At 24.8% G+C, this 23,409-nt stretch overlaps 1 protein-coding gene across 1 annotated transcript in view; it reads left to right on the forward strand.

Moving 5' to 3' along the window:
- Positions 1 to 23,409, forward strand: part of LOC129613611 (uncharacterized) — a 46,140-nt gene that overhangs the window by 9,984 nt on the left and 12,747 nt on the right. The window contains exon 2 of the mRNA XM_055527741.1: positions 19,153 to 19,284. Coding sequence (XP_055383716.1) covers positions 19,153 to 19,284 — 132 coding nt within the window. The remainder of the gene's footprint in view (positions 1 to 19,152; positions 19,285 to 23,409) is intronic.

Below are 23,409 nucleotides of genomic sequence, written 5' to 3' on the forward strand. Positions count from 1 at the left end.
TCACATTTCTTAGAAAAAAATTTTAGTAATTTTGAAAATGGTTTAAATATTTGAAATTTATTAAATTATAGTTTTTGATATTAATAATTAAAATTCAAATTTAATAATTACGATTAAAACAAAAATGAAATAAACTTTGCACTAAAATGAACTTGACTGAAACCCGTTCTTTGCTCATTTTATATTTTTTTTGTAAATTAGGTAAATAGGTGACCATAGACATGAAAAAAAGTAAAAGGATAAAATTGCATTTTTAATATTTAATTTTTATTTTGTGGAAACTTTCATAAATATTTCACAAATTATTAAAATTACAACAAAAAATGGTCATAAATAGCGTTCTACTCCATTTTTTTTCCAACTCTTTAATTTTTATAAGATCGTGTTTTGATCATAATTGCATAATGCAAATAGTAAACATTTCTTAAACTAAATGCGTACATGTAGAATTGAAATTATTGAACGCGTTATTTAAAATCAAAAGGAAATGAAAAATAATTCAATTTAATGACAATTTTATACATTGTTAATAATTCTAAAGATTTATTGCTTAAAGTATAAACCGAAGTAAAAGTCGTTTAAATAATAAAGGAAAACAAAAATATTATTTAGAATTAATTGAAATTTCTATGAAAATTCATGGATTGTCTGTATATATAAAGTAAAAGGTGCACTTCTGATACAATAAATTTCAATAGATATTTTTTAATTATTTTCTTTTTTTTTTGTTTAACCACTAAATTTGCATTTTTTAAAGATTATATATTGCGTGTTATTAATGCATTTCTCTTTCTCTGTTTTAAAGTACACTTCACTGCTAAACACAAGCTGTTATAACACTAAAATAATTTTGTTACCAAAAAAATTCTCAATAAATTATAAAGAATATTGTATATGAAGAGACATCTGACATCAATTTTCTACTTTAATGACTGACATAATTACATAGATGGTTGTTTTTAGTATTATAAATGGCGATCCATTAAAATAAATTCATGCCAATTTAAGTTCAACGAAATATCAATAAAATGAAAAGAAGAAGCAGACAATTGTTTTGACAAAGGTTAACGAAAAAATTTAAATTACAACTAAAAGTTATATTTATTTAAATTCCAAAACAAAAGAATGAAAAAATAAATTAATTACTTCATCTATTAAATTAATAATATAATAGATGACACCATTTACATGCAACTTTACAATGTAATCAAATAACCACAATGTAATTTAATAAACAATTTATTATTGGAATTATAAAAATGTTAGCGAGAGTTGTAATAATTCATAATAATTAATAAATGTGTTTACACTCCACAATAATTTTAATAATTTGTACTTTCAACACCTCATTATCTAGTTCCATAATTTAAAAATGAAAAAGAAATAAGAAAAATTAATATAATTGAAAATAACGTGAAAAAGGGGATCTTGAGCACATCATTTTAGATCACTTTAAATTTGAGTATAAGATTAAAATTAATGGAACTATTAAAGTAATAGCGATTTTAAACTACTTTAGATTAGTTGGAAGTACTTTGTAAATATTACCGAATTGATGTTCATTTTCTATACAAAATTATGAAGCCATCTACTGGAATAGATGTGTATATACTTCTCTCATAGATAAAACACTCAATTTTGACTGCAGAGTGAAGTAAAGCCTTAAATAAATTAAAATAAAAGAACAAGAAAAATTTTGAAAATATTCTAGTGTTAAATGGCATTTAAGATTTGCATACCAATAAAACTAAATTTTCGAAAACAATTTCTCTCATATCAATGTAATAGAATAAGATGTCTTGCCACTTGCAAATAGTGAATTGCTTAATTTAGTTTCCTTTTATAAGAGTTTTTTTTGTTTCATGTTGTTGTGCGGATTACAGAACGCATTTTGTATTGTTCAACACTTCATTTCGTAACAGGTACAAAATAACATATATTTTTACAAGTTACAAGCATATTAACACAATCATCACCAAATAAAAATTATGTATAAAATGAACAAACCCACTTTTTATTTCAAAAATGCAAATATTCCAAAAAAAAAAATAATAAAAACTAACAGCAATACTAACATATTTAATAGTCAGTATTAGCGGTTACTAATTATTTTTAGCCGATTAAGGTAATAATACAAAAACCACCCTAATTACAAATAACACCACTGTATATACTACAAGTATTAATAAATAATTTGTTAAAATAATTAAACAAAAAAAAATAAGAGAGCGAAAATTTCTCATTTTCACGAAAACCAAAATACAACATAAAATTGTTTAACAAAAATTTAATTTCTCTTTCTCATAACAAAATTGTATGTAAAAACACATTTTTCTTCAAAAAAATAGAAGGAAACGAGAAAAAAAAATAAAAAGGCAGATAACTATAATTGCACGATTCTCTGCTGTGCCTAAATCCATAATCATACCATTAAAATTAAACTCGAACCACATAACACACAAAACAATATTGTGATGACAGTCAATCTTCTCTTAATTCTCTTCAAAAAAATATTTAACGCAAAAATAAAAATATTTATACGTATGCGGTATGAGTACGATATTAAATGAAAATATGAGAGGAAGAGTTTAAAAATACTTGCAAGATGGTAAATATCTCTTTGTTAATGTAAACGACAACAACAATAAATAACAAATATTTTTATTAAGATTTCTTTTTAATTTTTTATATTAATTTTTACATATTTTTGTTTTTGCTTTACTTATTTTTTAATATACGAAGTATAAAAACTCTATCAGACTGTAATCTTTGATTAATTTTACCTTGAACTTCAAGGCGTTAAGAAGTCGTGAATTTTTTTTATTCAAAAAGAAAATTTTTATTATATTTTAATATTTTATTATTATTTTTGGGACATTTATTAAATTTCGGAAAACGGAGAAGAAAATTTTTTTTGAAATTTACCAATCATCATGGCCCAATCAAGTGGATAATAAAGAAAAAAGTGATAATTTTAGTAATAAATCAGAAAATTTGTTTTATAAAGTGTTGTTTAATTAGAATTTTAGAAAACATAGAGAATATTTCTTATGGTAACTTTAATTATTAGAGCATATTATAAAAGTGCATTTTATACATACACACATACAATTATTTGTGGATTAAGTAAATTTGAAAAAATGGAATAAAACGATTTTATAATAACAAACTACTGAAAAATTAAAAGTTGGAAAAAATTTTTTAATTTTTAAATTATAAATTTAATATTTTAAAAGAAAAACAATTCAGTATTTAACTGGAAAAAAAAATATATACGTAAAAATAAAATGAATTTAATTATTTGTGCAATAATTTTTGGAATCTTGCAACATTACCAACAAGGTGGTGCAATTGGTGAAAAAGTTGTTAGTCAAGGCAAGTTTTATATTTGTGTTTATTTTCATTTTTATTATTTTCTTTATTTTTGTTGTTTTCTTTTTTTTAAACTCATATGTCCAATTTTTATTTGATTTTTGAACAAGTTTTTTTTATAATTTCACTTAACATAACTAGGAATAATTTACTAAGTTAAGTAGTTTTACTATATAAAATTATTAAAATAGTAAGTTGCAAGTCTTAAAAACGCGAATTACAAAAATGTAATCATGTATATACCACATAAATTTAATATACACTGCTATAACGGTATAAATATGTTATGTTTTTTGGTTAAACTACTTAAAAAATTCTGATATTCTGCTTTAATAAAGATTTACTTTAGAGTTTTAATGATAATAGCTTTCATTTAAAATTAAATCATTCTAAATAATAGAATATTATTTTGAGAAAATTGTAAAACAAGGAGGGACTATAAATTTTCTATGACTCACAAAGGCATACGTCTTACTTTCACACTTATGTATTTTGTTTTAAGAATTTGAAGGCACAATTAATTTTGGGTACTTCATATTATCTTTGCTTTTTACTCTTATTTTGAATTTCAATTCTAGATATTCTAGATTTTCTAATATTTTCAATTTTTTTTTTAAATATTTTAATTAAATCTAAATTGTGAATATCACACCATTTTCAATTTATAAAACGTTTAAAAACAAGTTATAAAACAATTTAATCGAATATTGAAAAATTTTACCCATTTTCTTATACTGTTTAATAATCTATTATTTTGATTCTAAAATACATGAGTGTGACTACTTAAAAATACATTTGAAATTAAATCTCATTGTCGCACATTATTTTAACAAATGAATGAAAATTTAAACTTTCCTAAATATTACCTACATATTTGTAACAGTCTTAAATGTCTATTGTTCCGGTGTGGTAAACAAGTCTATAGAATTAAAGAACTTTTTTAATAATCATTATTATATAAACATAATAATAATGATAATAGCAGTAACTACTTGAAGTACGTGTTTTATTAAATTTTCTTTGAGATTTGAAAAGAAAAAAATTATAATATATTTTTCTAGCAGAAAATTTTTTTTACAATTATTAAATTATTTTATAATGGGTAGATTGCATAAAGTTATTATTATATTTCGTTACTCGGTGTAGTTCAAGAAACCAGATATTAACCATTAAAAACTTAAACTATTTTAAAAATGTTTCATGTTAAATTTAATAGACCGAATTATGCTATAATGGAAGGTAATTGTATATGAAATGTGTTAGCTTTTTTCGCAAATTAGATTTTATTTTGTATTATTCATTTTGTTTAATAATAAAAATAGGTTTATGTAATAATTTATCTACAAGAAGTTTCAATTCGATTTTAGAAAAAAAAAATAGAAATATTTACTAAATTATCAAAAGTTTGATTAAAAAAAACTATGTTAAAAGTATGAGTTAGGGAACCTTATTTGTAAAAAATGATTAATAGGGCCCAATCGACTTCTTCAGTAACTAAAACAGTATTGTTAAACAAGTTAAGTTGACGTTACAATTGCATTTTGGTAGACACCAATAAATGTCACCTCAGGAATGGCTGTTAGAACGGATTTAAAATTATTTATTATTATGTAAAATTAACAAGTCAAAAGATAGACATTAAGACGTTTATTTTTTGGTAAAATAGAATTGCTAATAAAACGTGATTGGAATATACATCTAATTTTGAATATAGTGATTACCGTTTTCAATATCCGCCCAGTGTTAAGTACACTGCAAATAAACCATATGTGCACCGAAAAGTGAGAATAACAGCTATTTTATTTAAAATAAGAATATCGAAAATATTTCAGAAGAAATTTTAGCTCTTCTCATTTATTGTAAAAATAATTTCTTTACTTTTAATGATTAATTAATTGCTGGTATAGTATATAGATACACAAAAATTTTCAATTATTTGCTTTGAATTTGCAAATCTTTTTATCAAAAACAAAAAAATTTAAAACAAAAACCTTTAATAAATTTTAAAATCAGCGGACGTGAATACAAAAGTATTTTTGTCAGTTGTTATCGAATAATCACCAATTTTCGAAAGTGATTTCTTTTATTTATTTTTTTCCTTACAACTTGTGAATAAAAGTGTATTTAATTACTCATTTTGAAATTTTCTATGAATTCAATAGCAATTTATTGTATTTGATTTGAATAATTAAGTTTTTAAAAATATTATTTCTAGGTACTGATAGTCCCGTGTGAAAATAGAAAGTAAAATTCTATGAAAGATATGCTAATATTATATATTATTTAATTTTAGACCAATTTCAGTCATTAATAGAAATAGAGCGATGATCGTAATTGATCAAAACAATAAAATTTTTGAGTTGTTTTCATCTAATTGTGATTATGTTCCTCATGGCCTGTGCATTTTTCTTTTAATCGAAACCGAAAGTAGGATTTTTATTGCTAAATCAATGCTGTGCGGAAGAAGCGTTTAGATTAACGTCTAGGTCGTACGGCTGCTTAAATTTTATATAAAAAGTTCAAGCAAACACACCAGTGTTATCCAATTATCTTTACTTAAGACCAGAGTTTTTTGAGTATAATGAGAGAAAACTATTTTTTTTAATAAAATGAACATATTTCAATGGATTAAATCTTATTGTATTCTATAATTAAAGTTAGCAGTCAAATTTTTGAAAAATATTACTATAAATTTGAAAAACAAAATTTTGATCTACTTGAATTTTTCACGATTTAAAAATGGCTTAAAGTTGATAAAGCAACTTATTTGTAAAAAAAATGCTATCATAATTTACTTTCACTAAATTGAAATTTACATTGGTATAAAAACTTAAAACTAAAACCTTAAATCTAGTGCAATTTTTCACAAAATATATTATATACATTTTAAAACTACATAAAAATAATATATCTATGTACTAATTTGAGGTTTTGAAATATTATTTTTTTATTTATACATAATAAAGTGCAATATATTTTAGTGGTTTAAAATATTTTATGATTTAAAAATTTATTACAAATAATTTACCTACATTTAGAATACATTAAGTAAACAAATTACTCTAATTTCTAAATAGCCTCAATAACCACAGATTTCGGTTAAAAATGTATACACCTATCATCATATATTATTATTAAAAAATTATACTATTAAATTAAATTATTAAATTTAAATGCATATATGACTTATTACATTTTAGATTTGAATATTTTATGATCTACTAATATGATAGCATTTATTTTAACATCCTTAAGATTATAAATAGAATCATTAGCTTAAACATCTAACTTAAACTATTTAAATTTTATGAACAATTTTTTATAAAATTGTTCAATATAATTCATTAATAATAGTTTGAAATATTTGGCCATATGTGAATAGTTAGGTTTTATATTTTGCATATAAATGTATCATATATTATATTCAATACCCCAACTGGTTCACCCGATCTATTGAAATCTGGCAAAACGACCAATTTTGCTAAGTGATTTTTAAGAGATAACGCTGCGTTATTATCATAACTTTAAAAATAGCTATAAACCGGGTTCGAAATAAAAACATTGAAGTAGTGGTTTATTGTTATCCGATTCATTCTTCAGGTTTAAATAAGGGCACAGCAAATGTTAGTGTTAACAGCAGTTGCAAATGTCCATTATAATCTGTTTCATCAAGCAATCTGGTTAATTTGGAGCAAGTACCATTGTTGGTAACCTTTTAATTAAATTTTGAAAGTATATCTGTGGGCTCCTACGCATTGTATTTTATATTAATCAATTTATCTTTATCCTACTTTTATGTCATGATCTGAAAAAAAAATCTTACTTAATTCAAATTGTTCTTATATATTTCAAAAACCTTATGGTCTTAGTTATTATATTTACTTATAAAGTATTATCATCCTTACCATTTTTTTAAATCACTAAAACCCTATTTTATGATTAATTTCTGGCACGTTCCTTACAGAGTACTTTTTTATGCTTACCACTCATTTTCCACTTATTTATATTTCTGTTGTTTTTTTTTCTTTCATTTTAATTCTTTACCTATTCAGGGTTAGCGCATGATAGTGCAAATTGCACATTATAAATTATATTAGTCATCAAAGTATCATCGCACTTTTAATGTCATGATCATTTTTTTTTTCTTTCATTCATCTATATGATTTTTCATAGTTCTTCATCATGATCTTCATAATTTTTGACCTTTTGTATATTTTCTCAGTCAGCATAATATTTAATGTTTTGATGCTTAAAAAATTACTAGTTAAAATATTTGCAATAAAATGTGCTATAAAATTGTAATTTTGTGCTTTATAGCTTTGTTATATTGTTATTTTTATAACACTTAGGGCACACTTAAATATTATTGGTTTATATGCGCAACAGCTATAAAATTTTATGTCTTTATTTATTGTTATAAATATTTCTGAGTTTATTACCGCGTCTAGTACGAAGAAAAACGAAGTCAATTTTCAATCGCACATAATAATTCGTGCTTAGAATTTTCAAATAATAATTCATATGTACATACTCGTATAACCATTATCACTAACGGCATAGTTGTGTTATTTATTTAAAAGGGCCTGCTGCTTTAATCTATCAAGCTGTGACTCCTTTAAAATTTATGTTCACCCTATTCGATCTTGCGCGTATGTTTTCCAATTTTTTTTTACATCAAAATTTCTAGCATTATCTATTCATATTATAATTATTTACTAAACTTAGATGTGGCCCGACTTCTACTTCCTTCTAGTTTTCAGAACACTATTTTCTTACTAGGAATAGTATTTTCTTGTTTGAACACTATTATCATTATCTGTGAAATTTCGTTCTCCTGTAAGCTTGTTGCCGTCATTATATGTTAGTTTTGCTTTAATTTTCTTAAATATAAGTCCTGCTTCTTTAGTTTCTTCTTCTTTTCATACCTCTTTTAGAGGCTATTCTGGCAATAATAAGAACCGAAAATGTAACAATATTGAATTAAGTTAAATTGAGTACTTAAACTATAATCTCTTATACAATATTCTCTCGGCTCTCACATAAAAGTCAGAAAAGTCATACATATCTAGTTGCCTTAAACTTAAGAGAAATCTTAAATTGGTAATTGTGGCGGGCGACAAGGATTTGAAGAAAACCAGCACAACTGCAAATTTTTAATTCACGAAATCTCACTTTACACTTTTAATACTTGTTATATAGTGTTAAATAATTACTATAATTTTAATTTTAATACATATAAGTATAAAATATGAATATTAATTATATTAAAACTAGTAATTTAATTTTGTTATACATTTCACTAAAGGTTATTCGAAATACACACAAATCTGGCGAAGATGTTTGCATAAATTAAAATATTTTTTCTTATTTTCCATTTTGGGTTTTTTTTTTTATAATTTTAGTCTCTGAATTTTTTCTGCTGAATAATCTTAGACTTATACAAAAAAAATTAGTTGCAAAACGTGTTTCACTGTGGGCACAAGTGCGATCGAATAAATTTTTGTAAATGAAAAAAGTAGTCCTGATAATGAATTGAGTTTTGAAAGTAAAAGTTTTCAATATTGATTTTATGCGTATGTGTACATTATTCATAGAAAAAGCAAGTCACTAGTATTTTTTTACTATTCATAAAATTCACAAAATTTTACACTTTACAGGATTTATAAAGTACTTTTTATGGTAGAAATGCGTAGCTGATCACCTTATATACCTATAATGTATACTAGATGAAATTGCTACCAACAATAATATTAACAATTATAATATAATTGTCACGTGTCTAAAAACTTATCAGAGATTCTTTTAACTGATCATTTTCAAAAATGAAATTTTCCAACAATTTTTTTTGTTACGCTATTATTCAACTAATTAAAACTTGTCAAGGGTCAAATACGTTTCAATATAAAAGGGGAAATATGCATGAACAAGCTTGCATTATATTTCGGCTATCTACGAATTTATTTTTTAACAAATCAGCTAAAATGTAAAAACCGAAAACACGTATAGCATTTCAGATGCTTAACTATTCCAACTATGTACCCTAGACTTCCAAAGAAGTTGTTACAAGTATTTAAGTATTATTTGTAAGTTGCTAAGTACTTATTATGAAAAGTGAACGAAAGATCTTCTCTTTCTCTGCATACGGTATTTAGTCAGAAAATTTAATTATCACAAATGGTTACATGACTTTATGTTGTTAATTTGGAATATTACAAGTATTATAATTACGGTATTAATGACAAGCAATCTCTATATGTATATAATATGTAAATGGACAAGACGTGGTGAAGTGGAAAATGGAAAAATCGAAAATGTTAATATTTACGTTATTTCAATTGATGAGTTTAATTGTAATTAAACAAAATATGCGTTTAAGTTTCCTTAAAAGATATTTTTATTCAATGAATAGATTAATATATAAAATATGCAAAAGTAAATAACTTTTATATATAAACCATAAACAACATTTCAGTACAAATAGCGGGATGATGATGGTGGATAATCTCAAAATCATTCAATATGGTATTGAAATAATAAAATGGATAGCGTATAGGGTAGCGTATAAAATGTGATATGAATTTTTAATTTTTCATATATGGTTTAAATGCATTATACTATTTTTGTTGAACAGATATAATCTGCATAAAATTTTATACATATTTCTTGGTAAACTCTTAGTTAATAATGGTAATATTTGTTAATCAATAAGGAAACTATGATTAATAGGCAAAACAATATGTTATCCAAATTGAATTATTGTTATTTAAAGAGGATACTAGCTTAAACGATTTTTTTATAATTAATATGAATGGAATAAAGGAAGAAGATATTAATCATCGGCTAACGTTCGGAAAAATCGCGATTGCAGTCGTCAAATAAAACGCAATAACACTAATTAGCAAAACGCAATAACACTAATTAGGAATCTGCAAAACATTTACATTTCTAAAAATCTTGTCTTTGAACTTGAAGAAGTAAAAATAGAAATAGAAGTAAAAAGAAGAATTTCTAATTCTACAACTCTAAGATAGAAGTAAATAGTTAGAGTCGTAGAATTCAAAATTCAATGGCTTGTTTCTGCTACATTTTGTAGCATGTAGCGGTCTTTTCTCTATGTTTTCATATTCTTCCGCTCTCTCAACTGATGTTTTTTCCTAATGAAACTTTCTGCAGAAAAGATGAAATATCAATAAGAGACAAACGATGACTAAATACAATATCAGTAATTATACTGCAAGAACTCAAAGACTCAAATCGATCAAGAATAATCTTATTCGCACAAGGTCGATATTGTAAGAAACAGATCCTTGTCACCTGAAAAAAAAGTGAGAAAAAAAAATATATACAGTAGTTGTATAGCATAACTTTCTTTTACAATTCATTTATAGAATTTGAAAAATTTCAAGAAAAAAATCGAAAGTAATGAATAATTGTTTTTATTTAAAAACCTTTATTACTTAGACTTATTCTTACAATGAAATCTCTATTTTCCTATCGAATTAATTAACACATTCAACAGCATGTTTTAGTTTTAAAAATTGACACTTTTACTTTAAAGAAAATGTCCCAAATATTTAAGGAGAAAAGGAAAACCAAAACAATTTTCTTGATTAAAAATTCCTTTTTTAATCGTCATATTTAAGGTTTTAATCATTTTATAACTTTCATTTTCACTAACAAGTCTTACAGAACAACAAAAAAAAAAAACAAAAAAACCAATGTGTTTGCACTTGAAATCGTGGGAATTGAAGAAGATTCACAGTGAAACAAACCAAAACTACTTAACAAAAATAGTGACAAAAATTTATTAGAAAAGAAAAGTCAAACGCTAAATAAGGTGAATAAAAAAAACGATAATTTTTTTTTCAACAAAATCTTAACAAGTGAAAACAATTAAAGTCACGATAAATATGGGGAGCCTTAACGCTCGTACATAGAAATAGATGAATTATAGTAAGTATGCAAATATTTGTCATTGAGTCTTGGCTTTTCCACTAAAATTACAAAACAAAAAAATTAGAAATCTTAAATGGAAAATTTTTCCTTTCAATATCAGATTTCGAAATATCAGATTTCATTAGAAAATTTTCATGTTTACTTTAACCATGATTTATATGGGCTCAAAGTAACTTTACAATAGAAAAAAGGATGTCACAATTTCCCGTATACAATGAAGATCCTATTCATTTCAATAGTCTTAAAATTGTATCCAATATTCACCGTATTTGGTAGCAGAGGAGGAAAAAAAACTTCTTTTTTTCTTACCTTTTTCCTAGCTTAATAGTGAAACTTTGATAAAATTTTTGTGTATAAAATAACACTGCGTCTGTTTAACAAAACTTGCATCTATCGTCTATAACCAAGTGAATATAACAAAAAAAAAACGAGCCATCTATGAATAGAAAATTTATTTATCATTTTGTGTTTTGTAAAAATCCAATGAGCCACAGCAGCATACCATAATAAAAACATTTCCTAAAATAAAAACGAAAAAAAAAATTAAGTGAAAACAAGAGCTTTTTCCTAAATCCTAAAATTTAAAGAAAAATTGAAGAAGACGCAATGCAATGGTACAATATTAAATCACAACTACCAAGAGTGTGCATCAATGACATTTTTTTTTTATTGTAGTGTATTTTTGTTGCTCTTCTTCTTCTTCTTGTTCTTCTTCCAATTTAACCTTTTCAGTTATAAAATCGTGAAAATTCAAAAACATTAAGTTGTATATATGTATGTATGTACATACTTAAGCATTACAAGACCACAAATAGCATCACGAACATTGTTATTTTAGTGTGCTTTACACCAATAACCTATTTTGGTTTTCTCTAATAAATGTACCTAAAAAATATTATTGTACAATAAATGATCCTTACTTATTTTATAGAGCCTGATGAATATTTACTTCTAGTACCTTTTTTTATATAATGTACGAGTAGTTTCGTATTCTTGCCGTCATTTGATCGTCTTATACTCTGAATATGAGCAGAAAAAAAAAACAAATAAATTCAATGAAAGATAATAAAAGCGAATAAAAAACTCACATAAATATAAGCTTGTTGTTAATGTTGAAATAAGAAAAAAACATAAAAAGATTCAATCAACATGATAACCTCATCTCTATAATAGTAAGCTAGTTCATCTTCATATTTTTTGTTTCTCTATTTAGTAAAGAAATTGTAGATTTTTGCAATAAAGTTCAATGTAAAATGGCAGAAAAACTTACATTTTATATAAAAATAAAAAAGCAAAAATTTAAATAGCATCGAATGTAATATGAAAATTTCAAGTTTCAATTGGATTTTCTATACAATTCAACGTTGTCTTGCTTGTATTTACACCATTTTGTTATTAAATACAAAACACAGTAACACTATAAATTCACAATAATTGCATTAATATCCCAATTCACAAACTAAAAACCTACTAAGTGACTGAGCAATTGAGCACTTAAAAAATCAAAAAAATAAAAACACAAAAATAACTAAAATCATTTTTCTTTTCAATTTAACATTCAAAATTAGAATTAGAAAAATTAAAATGGAAATTGAAAACAAATAAAAAGAATTTCCCGCTTTTGTTTTTCTACTCATTTTTTTTTTCAATAACACTGTTCTTCTTAATCACTCCTTAAAATATCCACCTCCAAATCACAAAGGGGGGAAATTATTTATTTTTTTTTATTGTGAACTTCGTCACTCTTTGCTCTATGCATGTACTTATTGGATTTTATTAGAAAACAAAAAATGAGGCAGCAAAAATGAACAGTGGTAAATTTTTAAATTTTTAATTTTGAACTTTTTATTGCACTTTTCAATAAAACTTCTTGTAGCACTTCTGTTGTAATACGGCGTGTGTTGGTTAGAGTATGACACGTAAAGGTACTTAAAAAAAATATTATGAATTTTTTGTTTTTGTTTTGTGTATATTTTTTTATGTCAAAATTAACTGATTAAAATTATTAATAAAGTGGAGGCATTAAGAAATATTTAAAGAAAATATAATTAATGTTGCTTTTGAATAGAGTTTTAGTAAGTATAAGAATGAAAATCGAAAAATAATTTGACATATTGTCATTTTAAAAGGTTAGGTCATAGTGAAAAATTAAAATGAAAATTGAAATTAATGATTTTTAATGAGAAAATTTCTCAAAAGGATATTATTATTAACAAAAAATAATTAACATTTTGAAAATGAAAGTTATTTCAATATTTATCAATATTATTAACAATTATACGATGAAGTCGGAAGCTCCTGGTGTATTTGATTTATTGTTGTTAACTGTAATTAAGGATGACACAAACATTGGATATTATTTCTTTCTCTCTCATTCAAGGAATGCCTGATTTGTCTCTTAGTTAATGAAGTTGCGAGAGTTTGTGTTTGAAAATGTAATTTTGATTTTTTTAAATAAGTTTACACAATTTTCTTGTTAAAATCGTTTTCTTTCCAATTCAGACATTCAGTAGATATGTCAAAACCAATGTCAAATTTCACCAAAATTTTAAGTTGTAAATTTTCTAATAATGTAGCTTTCAGACTCGCAAGGCCTTCATTTAACTAACTACGAAATTTTCAAAACAACTAATCGACACTGTAAACATTATAAACATATTGGTCTGTTCTATGAGTTTTTTTCCCTATTTAGTTCCTATTGCTGCAAAATTAAGTCGCCGTCAACAGAAATTTTCCTATTGTATTGCATTTAATGCAATTGCGTTTAATGCAATATGTACACATTTTTCGACTATAAAAGAGAAAACATTAAATTTGAATTTCTTTCTGAGCAAAATTTAATTCTAGCTTTGTTTATCATCAAGTTATCATTTTAATTTTATACAAATCTATTTACTCAACATTTGAGATAAAATTTGTTCTTGCATGTTGAAATTTCAATTGTAAAGCTGATTGAAGATGCAATAAAATAAAAGAAATTTTTCTTCGTCTTCTTCAAAAAAAGAAAAATTTCCATGAATGCAACATAAATTCAAATTTTTGCGCCAATATTTTGCATTTTTCTATAAATGCAAAAATAAGGAAAATAAAAAATGCAATCTTTGTTTAAAACAATCAGAGGAATGTGGCGCTTATTCAGTCACGAGTTTAAATTTTTTTCATTTTCCTAAATTATTTATGTTGCATTGACAATAGATTTTCTCGTGACTTTAAAAAGTTTTATAAGCAAATAAGTAAATCACATTTCTTTACCAAAAAAAAAGTGATCGTAAATCCAAAATTTTACTTTTTCTGCGAGTTACTGATGTTCAGGACAATGAAAGTGAACATTCGCAACAAAAAAATAATTAAAATATAAAACTAGAGTAAAATAAAAAATTTTTCAAATTGAATTTAATTGATAAATTGCAATTTATTAAGATTTTTTTGCAAATATTTAAATTTAACTTTTATTATGCCAGAAGCATTATTTTATTTTTCCCTATAGGTAGCCGTAAATATTATTTTATGAAATGTTTATGATTCGGGTAAAATGAAAGGCTTCTGATATTTTTTATAATTAATTTTCTATTTGTAATAACTTTAAAACAAAATATTTTTTGCTACCAAATGTTTTTTCCATAATATTAATTTTACTTAAAATAAAAGACATTTTTCATTGATTTACTTCAGTTTTTGTTCAAACAAAGTTGTCAAGTTATCAGCAAAATGACATATTTTATTTCATTTTATAATCGGCAAAAAGAAAGTATTTGTATTTAAGTATTTATAAAAATTACAATAAAAGAACTTGTGGTAGCCAGAATCTAAATATGAAATTTTTGACTAATATTACTGAATCCATAGAATACCGTTTTTCTATGGAACAAGCTTTCAGTTACTTCGCACAATACTTCCTCTTTGGGAAGCTTAAAAAACTTACATTTACTTTTCTGTCTTTCTAGCCACATAATTCTTAAAATTTTTTGGTTTACACTTTTCAATTTTTAATTTTTCATACAAAAAGGGAGGTTTTGGTTTATGCATGCTGCGCTGAAAGTTCTACATTATAAATAAAACTTCCAAGCCGCAGAGTTAAAGAGTATCGAAAAACTTCAGCAAATTTTTCTTTTTTACGGAGTCTACAAGTTCTAAAACTTCTAAATAATCAGTGGGGGAAAAATAACAGAAATAACATTGTTTATGAAACTAAAATTTTTTTGAAGTTTAAATTTAAAAAAAAAAAAAGAAATTTCATTCGGAACGACGAAATTGAAACTAGGCGTCTGCGCTACATTTTTGACACTTCTTTTTTACAGATTGAATTTCCGAACGCATTTTATTACAGCCAGTAATTTTCTAGAGCTATTCTAGAACTGAATAAACGAAAACCCCCCAAGTACTTAGTTCTCATTTTTCGCTCTTTATCTCAGCCAACTCCTACCAAACAAATGATTTCACACATATACTTTAAGGTCACTCTTAAAGTTAAGTTGTCAATTTAACAACTACTTTGTTTATGTATGCCATTATTAGCACGTTCATACATATTTCTAATCTCTACTTTTTTATAACTGTTACGAAGTGTTACCAATATTTATGTTATTATTTTATCAGAAAAATGCAAAAATATTTATAAACAAATCGCTGAAGAACTAAATTTAAATATTATGAATAATTGAATATTATAAATATATACATATGTATGTAAGCGTACACTTACATACATTCATGTAATTAAATTATTAATTCGTAAAAATATATGTGAGTATCACGAAAACAATTCAGTAGAAAGAAAAATTTTCTCATTAACTTTCTTTTGTATTTTTATCAAATATTTTTTGATTTTCTATATTTTCCAATTAAAGGCATATAAAACACGATTATATTGCATCATTATTTCAATTTCTTTATAACACCTGATCATCAAAATTAAAAAATAAAAGAAAAAAAATTCTATGCCATAGTATTTTATGATGAAACAAAAGTCATAAAAAACAACTTTTCAATCACAATTTAAGAACGTGCACCTGTAAATTTCGTATAAACACAAAAAAAATTAGTTATGAATGTAAGTAGGTAATAAACAAAATAATGTCGTAGTAATGAAAACAAAAGAGAACCAAAACAAAATAAATCGAATCAACTTTGAGTGGCAATCATCTGTTCATAATGTAAAAACGGCAACATTGTATTTATTTTTTAACATGATATTTTGGCAATAATTATATGGTTTTTATTGCCCTAAGATGATTAATATTGCATATTACAGAGGGAAAACCTTTAATCAATTCTTAATATTCCACTAGGGGATGCCTCTTACATGGTCCTTTACATTTCTATAATAACCTAGTGTTTCCGCTTTACTAAAGAAATTAAACTTTGTTCAAAATCTTATTTGTAGTACTCAACGCCTGATTATTTTCCTGATCAACTCTTTTTTCCAATTTTCTTTATTCTGTTTGGAATTAATTTCAAATTTTTTAAATAAAAAATTCAATAAATTTTACATTGCAACTAAATTTTCTAATTTCTTAGAGTAAAAATTATATTGCATGTTCATTTTATTTTTAAAAATATTGTACTGAATAAATTTTCCCACAAAATTTGCCCTAACAATCGAACAAAATAGAAAATTTACTTTTTAATTTTCCTTTTTAAAGCGTGTAAAAAAATAATTTTCGCCTTCTATAATAAGTTTTTGCTGCATAACTTAAAAAACTTGTAGCAAAATTTAGAGAGTAAAATAATATTAATACAGGAACTTGCGAAAATTTTTCTTTTATCAAAATATTTTGGATATTTTGATAATCTCTATATAGGAATTTACAACATAATGAAAAATTTGGTACATGTGCAATGAAATTTTTATATCAGTTACAAGCAGCAATTATTCTAGGCATTCATATGTAACTAAGTGTATTCTGAATTGCAAACAATTGTATTTGGTAAATTCAAGGTATACGTTATATTAAGAATCAAGGTAGATGAATGCAATTGAATGTGGTTTAGAAATATGGTATCAACATAATTCATTTAAACAGAATACATATGCATGTATCTACACACATACATTTCTAATTTGATTTCTTGATTAAATCTTTCTCCAGGGAAAATTCCAATGCAATTTGGATTGTAAAACGTCATTCATGATTTACGAAAACAAAAACAAAATCATAAACAAAAATAAAATTTATTTTTTCCATGAGATGTCCCTGGTTCAACTGTATGACTTCTGTGATGTTTTATTGAATAGTTTGTGTTAGAAATGAGTAAACAATAGGACAAAAAACATGGTTAGTTAATGAGGATGATTGAAAATTCTTTTTTGGTTTTGTTTTCTGGAAATTGAAATGATAATCATTGGGATGATTGTGGTATTTGATGATTTTGGTTTCATGAAATCAAAAAGAAAAAAATATCCATGAATTTACTGTAGCTTAGTTTTAATTTAATTGGTTAGTAAGAAAATTTATTGGAATCAAATATTAAATTGAAAATTATTTAAGTTTAAAGATAATAAGAGGAGATTTTTATAAATTAAATTAAATAATTAAATTTCTTTTTGATTTGAAAACACGATTGTTTTGGTATTAATTACACCATAAAAACATGTGTATTCCCATGAGGTTACAATGTTTTTAATCTGTTATGGGATTTAAAATACTTAAAAGTAATTGTGTCAAGACTACAGATTAATTTGTTGGTTTATGAATGTGTAAAAATTGTTATCCGAGAATACAAAAAGCAATGTCAGAGAAATTTTAAAAATTTTTAGTGCAGTTGTTTTGTTTTTTAGCAGTGTTGATTTCAAGCAGTGTTGAGTTGAAGTCATCAACATTTTTCATTATTTTGAAATAAATGTAATAATGTTATTTAAGAGACCCTTCCGCTTTCAATCTAAGTTTGACTATTCCCTGACTTATGAAGTGAAAAGCAAAAATATGGTAGAGCGATATATGGTTATTGTTAAAAAGGGAAAACTTTGAAATCTTTTCAAAGAATTAAACTTTAGTTTGTAATGAATTTAGCACATACCATTTGTGTAAAATGAGTCCTACAAGTACGATCGTTATTACTTCAGGCTGAACGCTATCATTCTACTTCACGTTGAACTTTCCTTCTTCTCAAAATCTCCTGGACTGTTTGCTCCACAACACTGCTCCAGAATTTTTTATATAAAAATATTTTTCTTTCATATTGAATTTATTATTTCAATTTCTTCACAAAAAAAAACCATCGGCCCACTTCTATTTGGTGCACTTAAAAAAAATATGGAAAATAGTTTCCTTGATTTTATGGCAGTGCTTGTTTATCACTCTCCCTATTATGTTGAAATAGGCACGAAAATATAAAAGACAGGACAAGGCTGCTTGACGCAATAGTTAATACCCTATGTCCACATTCGATCAAATTGCTCCAACCTTGCTTTGCTTTCTGATATCTGAAAAAAAAAAAACATTGAGTGTGGATTTCGAGAACTATTTGAAAGAAATATTTTGAATGAGCCATTTTTATCATTTCTTTTTTTTTATCCTATTAAGTATGAATAATTCTTTGATTATGAACGAATCGTAATGAAACACACATCTTTGCTGTATTAAACAGAAATGTGCCTTGCAATAATTTTTATTACCACCATTAAAGGACCAAAACATTAATAGAACGCAATTATATGATATTGGTCAAGCGATCCTTTCTCTTTAATTTACCTATTCTGTAATGATTTTTAATAGTTGATTTTTATAAATAAAACCATACCTATTATATAAATATTATTTTTCATTAGATTTTCAAAAGCAATACTTTAATTAATAAAGTTTTATTTCTTTAAAAATTTTATAGAATTATCGCCATATATAGAATTAGTATTATGTCCTGGTAGACAGCAACCATGGAATTGTGCACGTGATCAAACAGCAAGACTACTAGATGAAATGAATGATATTGTAAAATATCAATGGCAGATGTTAAAAGGTACGTGACACATGTATTAAAATTTTTATAATTTTTTTTTTATTTTGATTTTCTTTAACCATATTTTAATTATTATTTTAAAAAATGCCCGACGTTACTTCTTTACAATTAACTATTGAACTTTTTCTGCCGTTTTATATATTCAGTGCAAGTTCAATTTTGTTTTTTCTCACTTTGAACATTTAATGTTGACATATTCTGAAGAGAATGCAACAAAACCTCTTTCATGTTTTGTGAATAAACCTATTGTTTACGAACAAATAGAAAAAAAAGAAAAATATTGGTGTCACTTGGATGAAGTAGCGATTAAGGAATTCATTATTCCAATTATGGTGATCGTAGATACTGATAATTGACAGTTAAATAAAATTTATGAAGTAAAAGTTGGCGTTCTAATATGAATTTGGTTGTTGGTGCTAAATTAAGTAATTAAATTTTGTGTTGTTTTTCACTCGCTTTTATTGTTGGAAATCAGGAAGTGATTTCATTTATGATACAAAGTCTATTTTATAAATTGAAATTCGTATTGCAAAATTTTCAAATATTAAAACTTTTGAGAAATTTCATGAATGAAAAGTAAGTTACAATGATGAAATTCAAGTAATTTTGCACTTCATTATTTTGTGAAATAAAAGTTATTACTTTGCTAGAGGGTGGTCATACTTCGCAATAGGGTAGATCTGATAAATTCAAATATAAGTGTTTTATCAATTTTAATATACCGTGATATAAATAGGTAGGTACCTATCTAGTTATTTCCCTGGATATGAACATAAAAATGAAAATAGTCTCAGGGAAGGAAAAATTTTGAGGCCTAATATAAAAAAAAAAAGAATTGAGTTTTCTTAACCTTTTATTTATCTGGATAGTATCTGGATGATAATATCGAATATTCTGCTTATATAAATTTTATTACTGCGTACCATAGATGCGTATTATAGATGTATTATTGCCAGAATGGCAAAGGAGACCAGGTTTTTTCAGCTTTCCACACAATACAATATGGCTTATTCTACCAAATTCTTAAAAATTTGCTTTCAATTGGTGTTCTCGCCATAATAAAAAAAAATCTTAACAACATTACTATTATTTTACTTACCTTAAGTTAGGTAATCTCATACATAATTTACAATTTGCTCCAATAATAATTCTACTTCCTCATTTTATTAGAGGAAAGAAGAAACGAAAAACAATTTAAGTGATTCTTTTAATTTAAAATCATTTCATACCCACTGAACGAGCTCATCGCAAATAAAATTTCCACAAATAATAAAGTTTGTAAATTAAATATTTTGTACTTTCATACAATTTCATTTTGCCTTTTCTGCTATTTCTTATTTATTACATCCGTAAATTATCAAAATGTTAACCTTCTCCTTCGTTTATCATTATTTTAAAAGCGTAAATAAATATATGTACAAAATATTTTCACTTTCTTTTATTAACATTGGGAATTATTCAATTTTTTGGTATGTGCGTGCACCTACACAATGCATGATTGTTGATTAATGATTAACAAAAGACGTACTCGCAATTATGTATAAAAATCAAATAAAATAGAAACTAGAGTAATGATTTGATTATCAATTATTATACACATGTAAAAACTCTAGTTAATTTGTATGTTCCGTTGGTTCCGAATTATTATTCTTTGTTGTCCAGCCGTTCAGTCTTCACATTACGTAAATACAAACATTTTCCATTTAATTTTCACTATCGCTTGCTTGAAACAAATTCAATTTTAAAATTTTTTAACCAAAATTTTTTATGGTATATCTTTAGTATAATTAGGAAATTATGTATGAATATTTTTGACGCTGTTAAATAACTAATTAAATTTACGCCATACTTTAAACTCATCATCAATTTATAATAATTTTTTATTTTAGTAATTTTTTTAAAATTTAGTTGCGGGAAAAGTAGAAATATGCAAAGCTTCGTACAAGTGTTGTCTTTGCGCTGTAATCTTTCGAGTTATACAAGTATTTACGTTTTACTCTAGATTCAAAATGTAAAGTAACGCAACGTTAGCACAACGCAGAAAAGGTAGAAGTATGACAAATATAGAAAACTTATTGACAATGTGAAGTTCAAACGTAATGTCAACACAGCGCAAAGCTCAAAATAACCTACTTTTAATTTTGGCATAAATTTTTTAGATAGTTTGATTTGATTATTTATTTTTATTTTCACAATATATTGTCATGTCAGTAATTTGTCCGACATTAGTCAGTGGTATTGTTCGACTAGCTGCAAACATGAACTCAACCACAATTTTAACGATATTGATATTACAACTTTCGACTCTTCAGGAAAATTTAATAAAAGTTTTCTATTACAAATTTATTCAATTTGCCGTTTTAAATTTAATCGACTACCTGTAATCTACATTAAATAGATTTATTAATCGATAATTCAGTCAATGATTTATTTTGATGATTTTTAAATTATTTTTAAGAGAAATTATTTTTACTTCTTTTTTTTTCCTAAATGTCAAAATTTTGACAAGAAAAATCAATTTATCGTTTAATATAAATTTAAAAATCTTTAATCTGATAAGTTTAATTTTGAAAACTACGAACACAAATTGTATAAGCTTTAACATTTCTCTTCAGTACTCAATATATTATCGATGCAGAAAAATTTTCTTACAAACTACAAAAATATGCATACCCGATTCCCTAAAGTTTCTAAAATTTTTAAGGTCAAACGAAAATTGTACTTTGAAATTCTACATGCAGTTCTATGAAATACTTTGACAATTAGATGAAGATGTGGATTATAAAATATTTTATATTGTATCTACTACAGTTGATAAGTTGATAAAAATACCATTCAAGACTAGCACGACGTGTGCTCGATCTAAATGGAGAAAAAACGCTTTGGTAACAAAGATGGGTAGGACAGAGGAAACTATAATTAAATAAAATGATGTTAGTTCGCCAAATTTCGGTCTGAACCATTAACTACTTTAACCGACCACAATCGATTTTAACACCATTACATTCAATTTTATTGCTTGCTTTTGTAGAGATGTTTAGACTGCGCATATACATTTTATTGGGATGGTATACTTGATACACAAAAAAATCTAAATTTGACAAAATACAATTTACGAGATTTTACTTGCGAAACGGCAATATACTGTTATATTAATGTTGTGAAAAAAATTATGATTTTGTTTTATATAGAATCAGCTGGTCATAATTTGTTCAAAGCATTAAAAAGAGAAATGATGAATAAAAATAAATAACAAAAAACACAATAACAAAAAAATTACCAAGAAAAGAAAAAAAACAATAACTAAAGTCCAAAAAATTCCGATGATCCAATAGCCATTTAATATTTTGGACGGATTTTTTTAACCATCATTATAATTACCTATATACATACATATGAATATAAAAAAAAATGGGCTCATATTCATATGCACCACACATTGACGTGCTTTATAATACTTTTATGTGTAGTTTATTCAAATACACAGAGAAACGTGCTAAATAGTTTGATAACCTTTTATTTTTAATACAAGCTTCTATGTAGTGCGTCTTCTTTTATATAATTTTTTTATATTTGAATTTCAATGTGTGTGTACATTGTAAGCGTTTCAAAATAATTTTATAATTTCTATATTTTGGTGTTATTGAATTTTAAAATTAGCATCTAATTTCCAAAAAAGTGAAAGTCTTTCATTCATCGTGTTATTAAAGCGTTTTAATTTTTTTTTTTTTTGACTTTGAATTTTTATTAATTTTCTTGTTTGGCTTGTTCGATTGCATCTTAACTTGTTTTCACATATGTATGTATATTTTTATACTACATTTAAAATATTTACATATGTACACACTTATCTCATTCAGTAGAAGATGATGATTGTCTCAATCTGTTTTGTTAACCAAAAAAACCGTCTTCTGCATTCATTTTGATTTGACCATAGATGAGTGATCACTTAGCACTTGTTTAAAATTTTTGTATAACTATATATTTAACCTATTAGTATGAATATTGTAAAAGAATAAAAATATTATCGATATCGTGTAATGATCACGTTTAAAGCACACGTTATACTCTACGCTCTACTATTATATTTAATATTTTTCATTCTCTTTATCTGAAAAGCCAATA

The sequence above is a fragment of the Condylostylus longicornis genome, unplaced genomic scaffold (genome assembly GCF_029603195.1).
Source record: "Condylostylus longicornis isolate FDR11 unplaced genomic scaffold, ASM2960319v2 ptg000084l, whole genome shotgun sequence".
Classification (NCBI taxonomy): domain Eukaryota; kingdom Metazoa; phylum Arthropoda; class Insecta; order Diptera; family Dolichopodidae; genus Condylostylus; species Condylostylus longicornis.